This window comes from Colias croceus, chromosome 27 (assembly GCF_905220415.1).
Source record: "Colias croceus chromosome 27, ilColCroc2.1".
Lineage (NCBI taxonomy): Eukaryota > Metazoa > Arthropoda > Insecta > Lepidoptera > Pieridae > Colias > Colias croceus.
In genome coordinates this window covers 1,250,619-1,266,410 of record NC_059563.1, presented here as the reverse complement: position 1 = coordinate 1,266,410, position 15,792 = coordinate 1,250,619, and the positions used below count along the sequence as shown (strand labels likewise).

General features: G+C 33.3%; 2 protein-coding genes across 5 annotated transcripts; both read right to left on the bottom strand.

The window, feature by feature from the left end:
* Positions 1-3,460: 3,460 nt before the first annotated feature.
* Positions 3,461-9,699, bottom strand: LOC123703698 (F-box only protein 28). Of its 3 annotated transcripts, none has more exons than XM_045651782.1 (9): positions 9,448-9,699; positions 8,124-8,251; positions 7,399-7,519; positions 6,688-6,880; positions 5,981-6,096; positions 5,482-5,569; positions 4,875-4,964; positions 4,498-4,614; positions 3,461-4,157 (listed from the first exon to the last, which is right to left on the bottom strand). In XM_045651782.1, exons 1-9 carry the CDS (start codon positions 9,529-9,531, stop codon positions 3,889-3,891), a joined length of 1,206 nt encoding a protein of 401 aa, XP_045507738.1. In that variant the 5' UTR covers positions 9,532-9,699; the 3' UTR covers positions 3,461-3,888. The 3 variants fall into 3 exon arrangements, with proteins under 3 accessions (XP_045507738.1, XP_045507740.1, XP_045507741.1); XM_045651784.1 differs by having other exon boundaries at positions 4,498-4,611; XM_045651785.1 differs by having other exon boundaries at positions 4,498-4,608.
* Positions 9,700-11,722: 2,023 nt separating this feature from the next.
* LOC123703694 (zinc finger protein 808-like) lies at positions 11,723-15,281 on the bottom strand. 2 transcript variants are annotated; one of them, XM_045651774.1, is made up of 3 exons: positions 15,067-15,281; positions 14,087-14,367; positions 11,723-13,733 (listed from the first exon to the last, which is right to left on the bottom strand). In XM_045651774.1, exons 2-3 carry the CDS (start codon positions 14,348-14,350, stop codon positions 11,772-11,774), a joined length of 2,226 nt encoding a protein of 741 aa, XP_045507730.1. In that variant the 5' UTR covers positions 14,351-14,367; positions 15,067-15,281; the 3' UTR covers positions 11,723-11,771. The 2 variants fall into 2 exon arrangements, with proteins under 2 accessions (XP_045507730.1, XP_045507731.1); XM_045651775.1 differs by having other exon boundaries at positions 15,079-15,281.
* Positions 15,282-15,792: the final 511 nt, after the last annotated feature.

Sequence of the window (15,792 nt, the reverse complement as noted above, 5' to 3'; positions counted from 1 at the left end):
ACATCACCACTGCTCGAACGGTGAAGGAAAACATCGTGAGGAAACCGACATGTCGAAGAATTAAAAAAAGTTCGACGACATGTGTCATCCGCCAACACGCACTTGGCCAGCGTGGTGGATTATGGCCTGTACCCTCATAAGAGGCCCGTGTCCCAGCAGTGGGAATGTATATGGGCTGATGATGATGATGAACTACGCAGAAACGCCATGATGACATTCCATAGTGTGGCCGCTACAAAAAACACTGGGTTCAGCTTTGGCTGGCCAGACTCTATCACTATATTATTTTACTGTAAGGCGACTACACCACCGAAACTAGCGCCCCCCCAACATTTTATTTTTTTACTCCTAAACCAGATCAAATTTAAAAAATCTAGCTCGGTACTTTGCTAGTATATTACTTGTAGTATTTTTGGTATTACTTTTCATTATTTTGCATTCGGCAAATTAGGAGAACTTTTGATTACCGCCAAAAGTGGCCACTTTTGGCGGTAATCAAAAGTTCTCTAGAATAATGAACAGTTAGAATAGTGAAAAGTAATACCAAAAATACGACAAGTAATATACTAGCAAAGTACCGAGCTAGATTTTTTAAATTTGATCTGGTTAAGGAGTAAAAAAATAAAATGTTCGGTGGCGCTAGTTTCGGTGGTGTAGGCCTCTTAAGAATGTAAAGTTACTATAGAATTATGTACAAAGGAAACATGAAAATATAATTATGATGTTACTTGTTGCCATTATTTAAAATGTATAACATGTATTTTTAAACTCAATGTCGATAATATTAAAAATTAAATCAAAATTTGAATTTGACGTGCAATAAATGTATGTAGGTAGTTTAAGATTAAAATTTAGTTAATGTTAATGAATAATTAATACTCGCTGTAAATATATTTTTTGTAAATATAATTACTAATAAAATAAATATTAGAAGAAATTAGCACAGCTATGTATTTTATTTCACCTTTAACAATTACTACCCACCCAAATGTAGTACATAATTAGTACCTAGTAGTAGTTAGAAGTATTCGGGCCCAAACCCAATTTTATAACAGCAAAGAATTTCTAAATAATAATGGCCATGGGAAGCTCTATTTTTCATTCTAAGGCAAGCTTTGCCGCGTCGTTTACCCGCGAATAAAATACAAGTATTTTTATAGGCCGCATTTTAACATTCGTACGAATAGCGCGGCAAATATTAGGTATACATCAATGTATACTTGGTATACATGCATATAACGGACAGTCATTAGATACCTATTCGCTTGCACGAATGTGTAAACGCAGCTTATTATTATTCTGCTACACAGCTGACAGCTACATCACTGCCGAGTATCATCAAAATCTGTACAGTGGTTTTCGAGTGAAAGGGTATCCCAACAACCTATATTCTTACAAACTTTCGTATAGAACATGCTTTTAATACAAGCGACCTTATAGATATCAATCTCAAAGGTCAAAATAATATAAGTCAATTTGACTGGCATAAATAATAACACAAAATGAATTTTCAAATACTTTTATTCAATCGAGGCATATTTACACCTACGCCATACGACGCGCACTATCTCGTTTACAATCTTGAAATACTACAAAATACAAATATAAATATTTTAATATACATTTTAAAATAAGGCCTACGCAAAAGGTTTCCATACAATATGTACTTTACAGTACTCTATGGTACAAAGGCCATCGCATACGTCGCGAAACCCGATCCCACTCATCGTCGTAGGCGGCCGAGACATGTCTTGGACGACTCCGACGATGATATTACCAAAGCTAACGCACGGCTAGACTCGGCGATTGAAGCCCAACGTCGAACAAACCGCGACACCGCACACACCACAGCAGAAAGCGTACACCGTCTTCGCCGGCGAAGACGAGGTCCCTTGTTCCGCGTTCCCGCGCCCACCCGGGTGAGCGCCCGTCCGATTAGGGCCCTTCTGGCCTCCTCCACTCAAGCGACAGCTCAAGCCGAGGTTCGTGGTCCCCGTCAAGGGGGGACGCCCTTGTGCATGTCGCTACCAGGGTGAACCTTCAGTTCACCCCCGCGTCCGCGTTAAAATGTAGTAGCCCTTCTGGCTAACATTGAGAAACACCATACAAAAAAAAAAAAAAAAGTCTATGGTAAAAGGTCACTTACAATATTGCATACAACTTACCCATAGACGGCACTGTTTTAAATCTCCATTTAAAATATAAAATATAGGTAATCGCGTTTTTATTTGATGTGATTTTTAATACTATAATCACAGACTACTATAATATATAACTAGGTAGTTATCAATATGTTATCTATATTTTTATACTATGCTATATCCCTTTTGCATAAGCCTTAGTAGGGATATTATAAAAGCCACCAAATATGGCTATTTTAAAATTCATAAACATTTTTATGTTAAAAAAAGAATATACAAAATGCAAGATGACCAGATAGACCATGAAAGATGTAGGAAATGAAAATTAGTAGCTTTTTAATTGAGTTTTTGTGACAAATATAAGAGTACCCAGTACAAATAAATATGGTTGAAAAATGTTCATGAATTTGTACAGGAATTTCAAAATTAGCGAAGCAGTAGGCGGATAAAGATTACAGACAAACTATAAATATAATATAGATAAAGAAGATCCTATTTTCTGTAAAATAGAAGATCATAATATGTAATTTTAAGAATTTTTAATTTGCATACTATTTAAGAATAATGAAAAGCCTACTAATATTATAAATGCGAAAGTTTGTGAGGATGGATGTATGTGTATGTGTAGGTATGTATGTTTGTTACTCTTCCACGCAAATACTACTGAACCGATTACAATGAAATTTAGCACACATATAAAGAGTAACTTGGATTAACACATAGGATAGGTTTTATCCAGGAAATCCCACAGGAACGGGAACTATGCGGATTTTTCTTTGAAAACGCGGGCAAAAAGCTAGTATATAATAAATAACAAATAATTTTAGGAATTATTTTAAGTCAAACTATGTATTTTTTAAGTGTTCAATTGCTTTGATTCGTCTTCTTTTCTAATTTTAAAGCCTGAATCCTTATCTTAGAAAGAGAACAAATTCTTCTAAATTTTAAGATTTTTTTTAAATTAATAACTTGTTAAATAGGATCTTAAATGTCTATAATTTGTGAATTATTGCTTTTATAGTTTATTAGACTTATGAGTAATTTTGAACACAATTTAAGACCCGTGAAATATACCAAAACCTTCTTGAAGATTAGTAATAATAGACAATAATTTTAGAAAATTTAATTTCAGAGTGTTTTCTTAGTATATTTTATTCTACAATATTAATATTGAACAAAGACATTTCATTCATTTAACTTAAAACTTTAAAAATGTATTAAATATTTCACATTTCTACATTAATTAGTTACAATAAAATTAATTATTAAAATAGTGATAATACATATTATATAATATATATTTTATTTGTATACCAGCATTTATTTAATACAATCAAAATCGACGACCTTCTAATACTTTTTTTTAATAAATAGAGAACAAAAGAAGGTTTTAGTTTTTTTCTCTTTACCAATTAAAATTCTTATTTTTAATTTCCTTCCTTTACGGGTCATATTAAATCGCATGTCATGCAAGTTTGAGCAAATATATACATAAAATAAACTAAATACTTTCAATGAAAGATTAAAACTCTACCTAATAAACATCTTACAAAGTACTGGGTTGATTAATTGTATATATTTTTAAATATATATTCTATACAAATGAAAGTGGACACGTTTTTTATTAATTTTGTTTTTTTTTTCACCGGCCTAGGAAACGCTAGCACAGATAAAACAAACGTCAAACGACCATAGACAACCAAAAACTTGAACACTATATCGAGCATAGACAAGCAACCACAGACAATTAATCCAGCTTTTGTTTTTTGCTTTCCGTCTCTTCCAAATTCGAATTTGGCGGGCGTTTCAATTTTCCTTCGAAACTTTTTGACAGATTGCTCAAGTGTCTTATTTCGTTCGTTATTCCGCGTATTTTCGCCATGGTGCATTGTGTTTTCTGTCTCGGACTCTGGTTCGATGTAGATGGCAGTGGGTTCGATTCCGTCTTATCGCTAACATCTTCAGACAAGCTTGGCAGTTTTATGAGCGGTTTCCGCGGCTTGATATTTGGCAACACTGAAAAGAAACGGAGAATTAAATAAGAATACTTTCATATTCTTATTTAATGTAAATTATGGGGTGTTATTGAGATCTATTGAATATTTTTTTAAACACATTAAAAAAGTCATGAATTTTTTTTTATAAAAAATATATAAAACAATATAAATCGTTTGTAGATTTAAACTTTCAGAGGACAGACAAATTTACAAGTAAAGAGATTTTAAAATAAATAATGGTAAAAGAATTTGAAAATCGATAGAGTAGTTTTTGAGTTTATTCGTTACATACAAAAGACAACTTTATAACAGTCTAGATGTAGATATTATAGATAATAAAGCATAAACAAATATCTCACATTTATTCGATGTCCGTTTGGACGTGCCGATCGGCAAAACGGATAGATCCAATTTGATTTGACTCCCGAAATGTCGCAATGGTTGCGCTGATGACGTACCTTCTGTGGCCGCTGCTGCTGAAAGATTTTTTTTTTATACTTAATAAAAAAAATAAAGCATTGATAGAAAACGATATTTATTTATAACATTAAAGCAAGTTTAATAATAAGCAAATACGTAATATTATAAAGCTGAAGATTGTGTTTGTTTATTTGTTTGAACGCGCCAATCTCAGGAATTTCTCGCAATTCATTTTATGCTTTTTTTTACTTCAAACACTAAGAAACTGTCAAACGTTAATTGTCAAAACATTCAAAATGGCAACCATAGAGCTCACCAGCTATAACTTTCCCGCCAACGGCTTGGTTGGTGTGCGTCAATTCGCTATACTTTATATCACATTCTTCGATACGCTTCTTTAAATCCGCTGAAAAACAATAAAATTCACGTTAATCACCATCATAATTTTTGTACATATTATAATACTAATTTCTTAACATATTCAATTAATTTTTTTTTCAATTATTTATTTGCACTATTTGAAAGTGTCTCTAATGTCTAAAGACATAATAAAATTGTGTGGGATGATCTGATTGACAAAATTTGTGTGTATCATTATGGATGACGAAGAAAAATTTTTTGGTATCTTTGGCAACAGAAAAAAACATAATTTTTTTATATATATTTTGTTCCGACTATTTATTGACACACCCATTACGCAAAAACGAAAAAAGCACATTACGCATTCTAATACCCATAATTTCTCTGTAATTTCAATCAATCAAGTTACACCTAAAGAAATATTTTTACATTATTTTTATTATATTTTTTCTCAATTAGTGTTAAATGGCCCCGGATCAGCGAAAGACGCGGGTTCGAATCCCGCCTCTTGACCGATTTTTTTGTAATCTAAAAAATTATTTTTTCTTGTTTTTCCAACTTACCAATAGCGGAATCCTGGTCCCTTTGCCGTTTATTCATATTGCGTATAGTTTTCCTCTGTCGCCACGCGATACGTTTGTATTCGACCATCTGAAATTCGTAAGGGGACCACGAATAGTTTGTTCTTGTATGGAAATGCACATTTATTTTTATGAATAACAACTTTGTGTTATACTATTAGTTCCGTAACTTAATAACTCAGGCCCCGGAACCACAGACACAATAGATTTTGTCGGGCCGCTTGGGGCTCAATGGGTTAAATTAATCTCTCGTAATACTTTTTAGGCATACCCTCATAGGAGGCCCGTGTCCCAGCAGTGGGAACGTATATGGGCTGATGATGATGATGATGATGAATACTTTTTAACTTGATATAAATTTAAATTTGGTACAAAAATAGGATGTATGAAATTTTTAATTGACTTGTGTTCAAATTAAATACAGTTATTACGTGAACAGTGTTTTAACTCATCTATTGATGAAAAAATAATACAATCTCACCCGTTTATAAAACTTTTTATATTGTGACGCCAAGTATAACGATAGCTTAGCGTTTAATATGGACCGTCGGCGAAGATGCAATATCTCTTGTCGCATGGCTATTGGCGCTAAAACACCTGAAATTAAAAATACAAATATCATTACTTTGGATTTTATTTTTTCAAATCTATATGCACATAATATTAAAAGGATTTTTGGTTTTATTAATAGGTCTGTATATTATGTAATAACAAATTAAATTATTATTATTAGCATACACAGCTTATCTGAATTTACTACAATGCCAATCAATTTGGTTAGAAACAGAATTATATTAAGTATAGTACATAGTTTCAAGACTCATCACACAACTTAAAGAAAAGTAAATATAGAGCAATGATTATCACAAATAAAATCTATATATATAAAACTCAAAGGTGACTGATATAGTTATCTATCAACGCACAGCCCAAACCACTGGACGTATCGGGCTGAAATTTGGCAGGCAGGTAGATGTTAGGACGTAGGCATTCGCTAAGAAAGGATTTCCCGAAATTCTTGCGGGAACGGGGAAAAACGGGGATGCACGTACAAAGTCGTGGGCGGAAGCTACTCTGTTTATATGTGAATTTCTTCACACAAATCTCAAAAATGATTAAGCCATCACCAAGTTGAAACCAAACATAATAATGAGATTAGGTACATGATAAATATCATCTCGTTATTACCTTGCGACGGTCTCGGCGGTGGCATGGCAACACCTTCCTGCAATCTCTTACGGAACGCTGGCGATATTTTATCGTCAAAATGTTCGATTGCCATACTAGATATATCTCTTAACTCTTGCAACACTTCGTGAGCACGGGGTGGCGTTTTCGATGTCTCCACTATGCTTAACACGCGTCGGATTTCGTCTATCACCTGAAAGAATAACAAAAAATGTGCAAAAAATGTGGCAAAATATTGTGAGGGTACTATGAAAAAATATGACGGTGAGGTTTATTACTTTTTATGTCTTAGAACTCATATATTTTACTGAGGTAGTAGCGGTATACGCGTAAAAACACGTTCCATTTGAAGTCAGCTAATGTATTCTAAGTTCAAGGATTCAAAATTGAGTATTTAAAGATTGGCAGGATCTGTCCACACTGGTTTCGGGAGTTGCCATTTAAAAAAAAGAAGAAAGAGTATTCTATTATTATGTGTGTTCTCTATGGCACTGTTTATATTAATATCGAAAAACAAAAAGATAGACAGAAACAAAGGTTAACTGATTAATTGCTTCATATATTATTCGATTGATTCTCTTTGTTTTCAATACCACCTTCACATCTAAACAATTTTAAGTATGTATATTATTTAAATTGTTCTTTTTCTGTGCATTGCACAATAAAGTGTTTTTTTATTATTATTATAAAGTAATTATAATAGGACCTTACCTTTCCTGGTATGAAGCAGCAGATACCACTGTCAATAAATTTCGAGTATGTCATGTTGAGCATTGAAATCCTCGTTTCAATTGATGTCAAAATATCACAGTGTCTTGCCAATGGGTGATATCTGTAAATGCATGGAAAAAAGTAAAAAAGCGATGTCCAAAAATGTTAAAGAAAAATATTATAAAAATATTATGGGCCTTTTTGTTGTTCAATGAACATAATATGAGGAAACAATAAACCAAATTGTAATTTTGAATGAGGGACAGTTGTTATGCCTTGCCAACAAAAATGCATGCGTAACTACTGGCAGAAAGTAATTAAATAATAACACAATATATTTAATAATTAGTACTCTAGAAGTTAGTTGCATTGAAGTCTTATTTTAATAAATGTCAAAGTGTTATTTTATTGTGCCAATGAGATATTATCCATGAATGTATGATTAATAAAATCCTTACTAAAGTTATAAATGTGAAAGCGTGTTTGTGTATCTTATTTTATGCGATTTTTAAGCTTTTGCAAATCTTCTATCGCGGGCCTTGAGCGCGGGGACCGAATCCAGAAATTCCGTAACAAAAAAAACCTCACGCTCCCCACTCCCACGGGCACGGAGGTGTGGCTTGCAGGCAATAGCTTTACCGCGGCAGTCCCCGAGTGCCACACGTCTTTTTTTCACATGATTTTGGCTAGTTGAATATAATCAAAACAATTTTTTTTTTCACTACCTGCGCTCAGACTCCCGACGCGGCAGTTGCGCCTTCACGCTCTTCAACGCCAAGGCATGCCTCCTCTCGATCATGAGGAAGCCGCGGTTCAACATTCGCATGCATATATCGTTGAACGCTTTTGATACCTGGAAAACATATTGTTTGAATATAATTATGTATTCTTCAACAAAAATGTTTCAACACTTCTTTCCGAATCGGTGGTAAATGTTAAAAATATGTAAATGTAAATGTAAAAAGTACTTCTAGAAGAAGTCTAATTGAATAAATAAATGTTTGAGTTTGAAAAACAGAAAATAATGGTCTAATTGAGTACAATATATAATTTATATCCACAGTTATTTAAGCATTGTACTGCTGATCCAGCAAATATTGTTTTGCCAAAATTTTTACAAAGGCTTATGAAAAAAGCTACCTAAAAAAAGCTAAAAAGAACCTATTATCCTATGAAATATGAATATTATAGACACAAAACTTTACAGGAATGCATATATTTGTTACTCTTTAAACACAAAAATTACTAAAGTAGTAGTTGTTTCAACATGGTTTGGTAATAAGTGTTAAAATACTGGTGAATTTGAATAGTTTTAAACACACACATGGGAATTGTTTTAATGGTACATGTACCTGTATATTATTGAATTATTTAATGTGAGTAAAATATAAATACGGATTTTGTAATATTAAGAGATTCTAATACTGAATAGGTTTCTAGATGAGATATGAAACTTCAAATATTTAATATTTATTTTGATACTCGTTAAATCATGACATTCAGTGGAAATATATTGACTTTAACAACTTATTGGCTTTAATTTAGCTTCAAGGTTTTAAAGGTGAGATACTTATTATGTCTCTCTCCATAATACACGGGTATCGCCGTAAGGATGATACCCGGTCCTTTGGAAGGCTTACGTGGGGACACAGGTCCAACACGCAGAGGCCCTTTAGAGAATTTAATGTGTTGTGGGACACATACTTACTATATTATTATATAATAAAAAAAAAACATGAAGATGTAGAAAAGAAGCCAAATACTCTGCAACTAAATAGTTACATTTTGGGCTATTATATTATTTCATACATTGTGTTAAGTGTTTATATGTAAGTTACTCTACATTCAGTTAATTCACTATAAAACGTCCAATATTATAGTCTAGAGTAAGGCATTATATGCAGTTTGTTTGGACATAGGTATTCTATTCTTGTAAACTTGGTACCTTCTCGAATAATTACGTGTTAATTATAAACCAATACTTTTCAATGTACAGATAACATTTGTAACAGTAAAATATTGTCATATCTATAAATAAAGACCACTTACCAGCCTGTTTCTAGCAACTTCATCGTAAGAAAGATACGTTAGTATATTTTCAATCACAACGACTGGAAGACTTAGAAAATCCATTTTGTCACAAAAATATCACACAGCAGCAAAACGGACACGCTTATTCACATTGATCGCGCAACAATTAATCTTTACTACATTTACTAAATGTTTACATAAAACAATAAAGCATTTTGAGTTTTCCCGATGTTTCTCCTAGAACATAGAACGTCGAGCAAGATATTGCTGTAATCTATTTTCTATATTCCTTCTCTTTCATTCACATAAGCTTTTGCTGTGTTTGAGTGAGAAAGAAACGATGGGATATTAAAGATGCGTGCGATATTAAAAATAAAAACTGACAAATTGAATCACTGCATTTTTGACAGCTCAGAAAACAGCTTTTTTTTTTTTAATAATTGTTCCTTTACTTGCACAAATGCAAGATATTTCGCCATAAATGACATTTAATTTTTTTTAAAGCGTTTTGATCAGTGATCTGTGGTTTTGATACTAGAGTCTAGAACAAGGTATTTCTTTAGAAATTTGCGGCACGAATTAAGGGGGGGGAGGGGAGGAAAAGGGAGGGGGAAGGTAAGGGGAGACCCCCTGTGAAGTGGGGGGGTGCGGAAACCCCCCCCTTCTATTTTTTTTGAGTTTATATTTTTAGTAGCTTACCGCCCGCGGCTTCGCCCGCTTTGTCTAAATCCTAATAAATTATATACCTAAAACCTTCCTCTTGAATCACTCTATCTATTAAAAAAAACCGCATCAAAGTCCGTTGCGTAGTTTTAAAGATTTAAACATACAAAGGGACATAGGGAAATAGGGACAGAAAAAGCGACTTTGTTTTATACTATGTAGTGAAATGTAGTTAGAAATATATTGAAGATTATGGGCTTTCTTGACTGCTCCGGCGCTGCAGAACGTGGCGCTTGCCCCCGTGTACCTTGTTGCAGGCAGAAGTCTTCACTCGCCTTCGTAGCTTCGGCTTTTTGGTCGCCTTTGGCGACCAGCCTCAGCCACTCCGGCTCACTTGACTCTGCCTGCTCCTCAGCACACGCGGGCGCCACGCTCCTCCGCGCCTCCGACTTTTTTAATACACTCTAGTGTATGACAGACAAGTACCACGTGGAATCGGGGTGGACAGATTCGGTTCTGTTACTAACAATTTGTGTGCAATATACATACAATAAAAAAAAAACATTTTTTTAATAATTATACATGTTTGATACAATTTACATGGGCAATGAATGGATCAATTTTATTTTTTTCCAATCAGCGTCTCCACATATTATATTCTTTAATAATATCATCGAAGTTTGGGTGGTTATAGTTATCTTTTTTAAAAAATCTCTTTACAACACACCACTGGGACTCAATTCTTTGAGTATGAGTCCCATCAGGGGCAACAAATGGGTTGTCTGGGTCTGAGTGATTAACTTTTTTATGAACATACCCATGTTGCCCCAATCATATACTACTCGCCAATAATCCGTTTGAATTGTTGTCCCTCAGCATCATGCTTTTGAATGAACTATGAAGGAACTATGGTTTTTAATGTACATTTTGACATTTGTTATCTCTTTCAAACGAAATTCTTGTAGGTAGTTTTGTCAATGTAACTCAAACAATTTTGAACATAGCCTCAAAAATTCAAATTAAGATTTCTCTGTAATTACACGTTTCCGCACGAAAAGCCGCTAATGTATGTTTCGGGGCATTATTATCGATCGAAAAAAATTAAAATCACGCCGAAATTCGTGCCGCAAGTTTCTAAAGTCAACCCTAGAACAAAATTGCCTTTAGATCATAATATGATCATATTTTAATTAGTAAACAATTGGCAAGTTAAACCTATTATTAGCGGGAATTTACAAATACAGAAATTAATTTCCGACCAAGTTCTAACATCTTAATAGTAGGTATATCATTGACTAGACATAATTAATAATCTCTATAAAAATTAATCCCTATTTCCCTTGGTCAGGGCACACATGAATGGTCTGAATGGTTGGACTGATTTTGATAATTCTTATTTTGGTGTACCTATTCGTTATTGTCAGTAAAAGGAAATATAAGGAAAGGAAATATAAAAAAATATAGAAAAATTTTACAAACTGTATACTTTTATTCGTTATTGTCAGTAAAAGGAAATATAAGGAAAGGAAATATAAAAAAATATAGAAAAATTTTACAAACTGTATACTTTACTGAATATAGTAGTTTTCTATGCCTGCCGGAGTAGTTAGTATGAAATAAAATTAAATCGTCAAAACACCAATAATTTTAATTTCATAAACAATCAACATTTAACAACATTAAGATGGGAGATCACAATGTTTTTTCTTAACATGAAAACGTAACGACGTATTGTACTTTGTAGCAAACGGACACATTTCGCATTTAAATCTCTTTTCTGTGGAATGTTTATATTTGTGCTGAACTAAGCTCGCAGGCAAAACTGTAGCGTAATCACATTGATCACACGAATACCGTTTCTTACCCGTCATATGCGCTTCTTCGTGATACTTCAATATATACTTATTCATCGTCTGGAACGGACACTGGGTACACTGTAACTTGACACCCTGGTCTTCATGTTTACGCTTATGCTTCTCCATTGCACCTTCATAAAATGTCTTATATTTACAATTCTCAAAATGACAGTTCAACGTAGTCGCATTCTTATGCCTTAAAATATGCTGAGTCATACTCGCTCTATTATTCGTAACATATTCACAATATCTACATCGCATGCTGTTATCTGTATGCGCATCTTTCATATGCTTCTGTAGTTCGTTACCAGGTATTATTTCGCCACACACTTGACACTGTGTTTCGGCTAGAATGTAATGGTTTTGCTCGTAATGCAATTTCAATTGATCCCAAGACATATAGTTTTCCGTGCACTTTGTGCATTGGTATGAATTCGGTATATCTGCATCTTCTTTTTTTATAACTACATTATTTGTTTCTTGTGTTCCCTCTGCTCGCCGGTGCACTAAATCGAAATGTCGACTGAGCTCAAACTCATCAGAAAACGTTTCAGAACATTGATCACAAGTTTGCAATTCACTATTTGGACGTTTGTTTTGATGCTTAAATACAACATGGCGTCTGTAACTCTCCTTCGCTTTGAACACTTTTTTACAAAATCGACAAGTATAAGATACATTTAAATGAACTCTTAAATAATGCAGCTTTAATTGACGTTTATCATTGAAACCTTCGTTACAAATATGGCAGAAAACAGTCTTCGGTTGAACAATCTTGTGCGTACATCGTAAATGTTTACCTAGACCACTTTGGGACGCAAATATTAATCCACAAATTGTACATTCTCTAACCAATCTTTCGTGGGTATGATTTAAGTACAGTTCTCGAGTATCAAATTGCTTATTACACACATCGCAATTGGACCCCTTATCATGTTTTCTGCGAATGTGGCGCTTTAAGCTCTCTATTTTATCATAAGACAAGTTACATATTTTACATTTCAGTCGAAAGTTATCCTTAAAGGCGTTATGCTTTCGTCTCATATGCAGTTTTAAATAGTTCAATGACGAAAAAACCAATGGACACTCGGCACAACATATCTCTCCTGTTTCTGTACTTTCCACTTTCCCAATATCTTCTCCAACTTCTTGATTCTTGCTTGTTTCTTCATCATTTACCCTGTGTTTTCTCTGTACATGTCTAACATAAGTTTCCCGTTTACCGAATCCTTTCGGACAAAACGGACATTTGAACCACTGATCTGTGATTGGCTCGTCTGTTTTCGAATGCTTTCTTTGTATGTGTACTATTAAACTCCTGTACTTATCATATGTCAGTCCGCAGTCCTCGCAAATATGTTTGAAGGACTCTTCAAAAGAGCCGTGTTTTCTTCGCATGTGCATACGCAACCTAGCCATGCCTTTAAAGACTAGAGCACACACATCACACGTCCTCTCTTCTCTGTCATCAGGCGTGGAATCTGGTCCATGCTTCCTTTTCATGTGCGCTACTAAACTGTTCTTTGTCTCATACGACATACCACAATGATCACATATATGTTTAAATGACCGTCTGAACACCTTGTGCTTCCTTTTCTGATGCATTCGTAATGTTTTTGGCGTTCGAAAGACTAGATGGCACACTTTGCAAATTGATTTATCGTTGATGATATTTTCAAAAGTTAGAAGGGTAGCTTCTTTATTATCTTGTTCTAGTTTGACTATGGGCTCGGGCTGGCTGTCATCACTGTTTGTACCCATCATTAAGCCATGATCATTTGCAAACTGTAATAAGAAATAAATTATTCAATAAATGTCTTACAAAACACTTTACGAGGGTAGTATACAAGATTAAAAATAGTAGATGGAAGTTAAAAGCATAAAAAATTATAAATAATAAGTAAATAGCATTAATGTAGTTGTCTACTAATTCAGATAAACAGGTCTATATCAGGAATGGTAGTATGATGTTTTTGTTTTAATATTTAAATTTGAAATGATGTTCATTTAACAAGGTGATTTTTATATAAATCCAATTACAACAACATAAGTACAGTAATTCAAACAGCTTGTATGCCTATAGTTATGTATGTTTTTACAATTCTATATTATAGAAATAAGTTTTCAAACGTACTCACATCATTAAAATCCAATTCAACTTCAATATTTTCAACTTTTATATTTACTTCTGGATCCAATACAGAATCAGACGATGGATCGAACACAGCGACTGTTGGTAATTTTACATTTTCTTCAATATCTTTAAAAGGGTCTTCTTGTATTTTCTTTTTCTTTTTCCTTTTTGGCTTTATTTCGTATGACATTGGTTCATCTGGCAAGAGTAAAGTGGGATCCTTTCTTTCGTCGATCTTTTTGACTTTTATATCAACTTTATCAGTCATTGTTGCCTTTTATATATCTGAAAAAAATGTGACAATTTAATTTCAAGATTTTATTTATTATTTTATGGCTGAAAAACAAAATATTTTTACTAGGACAAGCCACATTATAGTAAGGCCTTACTATAACCCCTTGACCACCGAGCAGCCCAATGAGACCACGACACAATAGATTTTCTATTGTGTCTGTGATTCCAGGAGCTGAAGGAATAATATGGCTTGTATATATTTTAAACAATATTAGCCTCCCGCCTTATCTACAACCAACAACTTTGTACTAAAACCATCACCAACAACTCCTCTTTCTATTAAAATAAATGGCATTCCATTGCATTGTTTTAAAGATCTATACATACAGATACACAGACGGCGAAAAGCGACTTTGTTTCTACTATGTTGTGATAAAAAAGCCCCTATCCCCCTATGTGTGATTTTTAAAACTCAGTAGGCCGTGAACAAAAAATTATTTCTTTTATCAAAACATGCGTTATCAAAAGACATGGATTGACAGTGTTATTGATAATAGAAAACTAATGGAATAATTCTATGTGATAAGAGAATCTTACTTACAAAAATAGAATGGATAAAAGATAAATAAGTATTCCCATAATAGATAAGTAAGTTTATTTTTAACTTTATGAACAATTGAATGGTAAAAAATTACAAGTACAAGGTTAAAAAGTCTTGGAATATACACGTCATTTGGTCATAAAACTTACCGACTTATGTACCTATTTAATATGCTATCACCCAAATTCACAACATCAATCTTATTACGAAATTATAATTAATAATTACTATATAATATTTAAATTTAACATCTATGTTACATTGTACTTTTTATGAAAATGCAAAATTAATATCTAATTAAAATTATAGGTATTAATTTCATTTTATGAAAATTATGCTGATGCCTATGCCTTTGATAAGTTTGATTATTGATGACATATTGACATTTGACATTTTGACTTTTGAGTGCTCTTTCCTCGGCTCTTTCAGTCATCTTTGAAAGATACCTAATCGTCCATCGACCATCATTACTTGCTCTGTGGTTACCATAGCATAAAACTAATTTCAAAAGACCAAGTTTTTTCTGTAGGTACCAAGGTAGGTAGGTACCGCTTATAGGCGCCTATCAGCGCTTATCGCCGCTTGTTCATATATTTTCCTGCTCGGGTTACCAGCGCTGACAAGCGCCGATAAGCACTTGTACGTTTCAAGTTTTCTTTCTGAATACGCACAAAGGTACAAAGCTTGTAACAATACACAAAAACGTGTACAACGTAATTTTAAAAACCTAAAACAAGTTCGTAATTTTCTTCAATGAATGTTTGATATTGTAAGTATTTTGTAGACTCGATATTTAAATACCAAAACAAAAGTTCTATAAGTTTTTATAAATTGAATGACATCAATATAAACTAGCACAGAATAATTTATCAGAA

Coding starts and splice junctions, on each gene's coding strand:
- LOC123703698 (XM_045651782.1), bottom strand. CDS start 9,531: ATGGATTTTCTAAGTCTTCCAGTCGTTGTGATTGAAAATATACTAACG. Junction 7,520..8,123: donor CGTCGGGAGTCTGAGCGCAG/GTAGTGAAAAAA, acceptor ATGCATTTACAG/ATATCACCCATTGGCAAGAC. Junction 4,965..5,481: donor GGACCAGGATTCCGCTATTG/GTAAGTTGGAAA, acceptor ATTGTTTTTCAG/CGGATTTAAAGAAGCGTATC.
- LOC123703694 (XM_045651774.1), bottom strand. CDS start 14,350: ATGACTGATAAAGTTGATATAAAAGTCAAAAAGATCGACGAAAGAAAG. Junction 13,734..14,086: donor TTGAATTGGATTTTAATGAT/GTGAGTACGTTT, acceptor TTCTTATTACAG/TTTGCAAATGATCATGGCTT.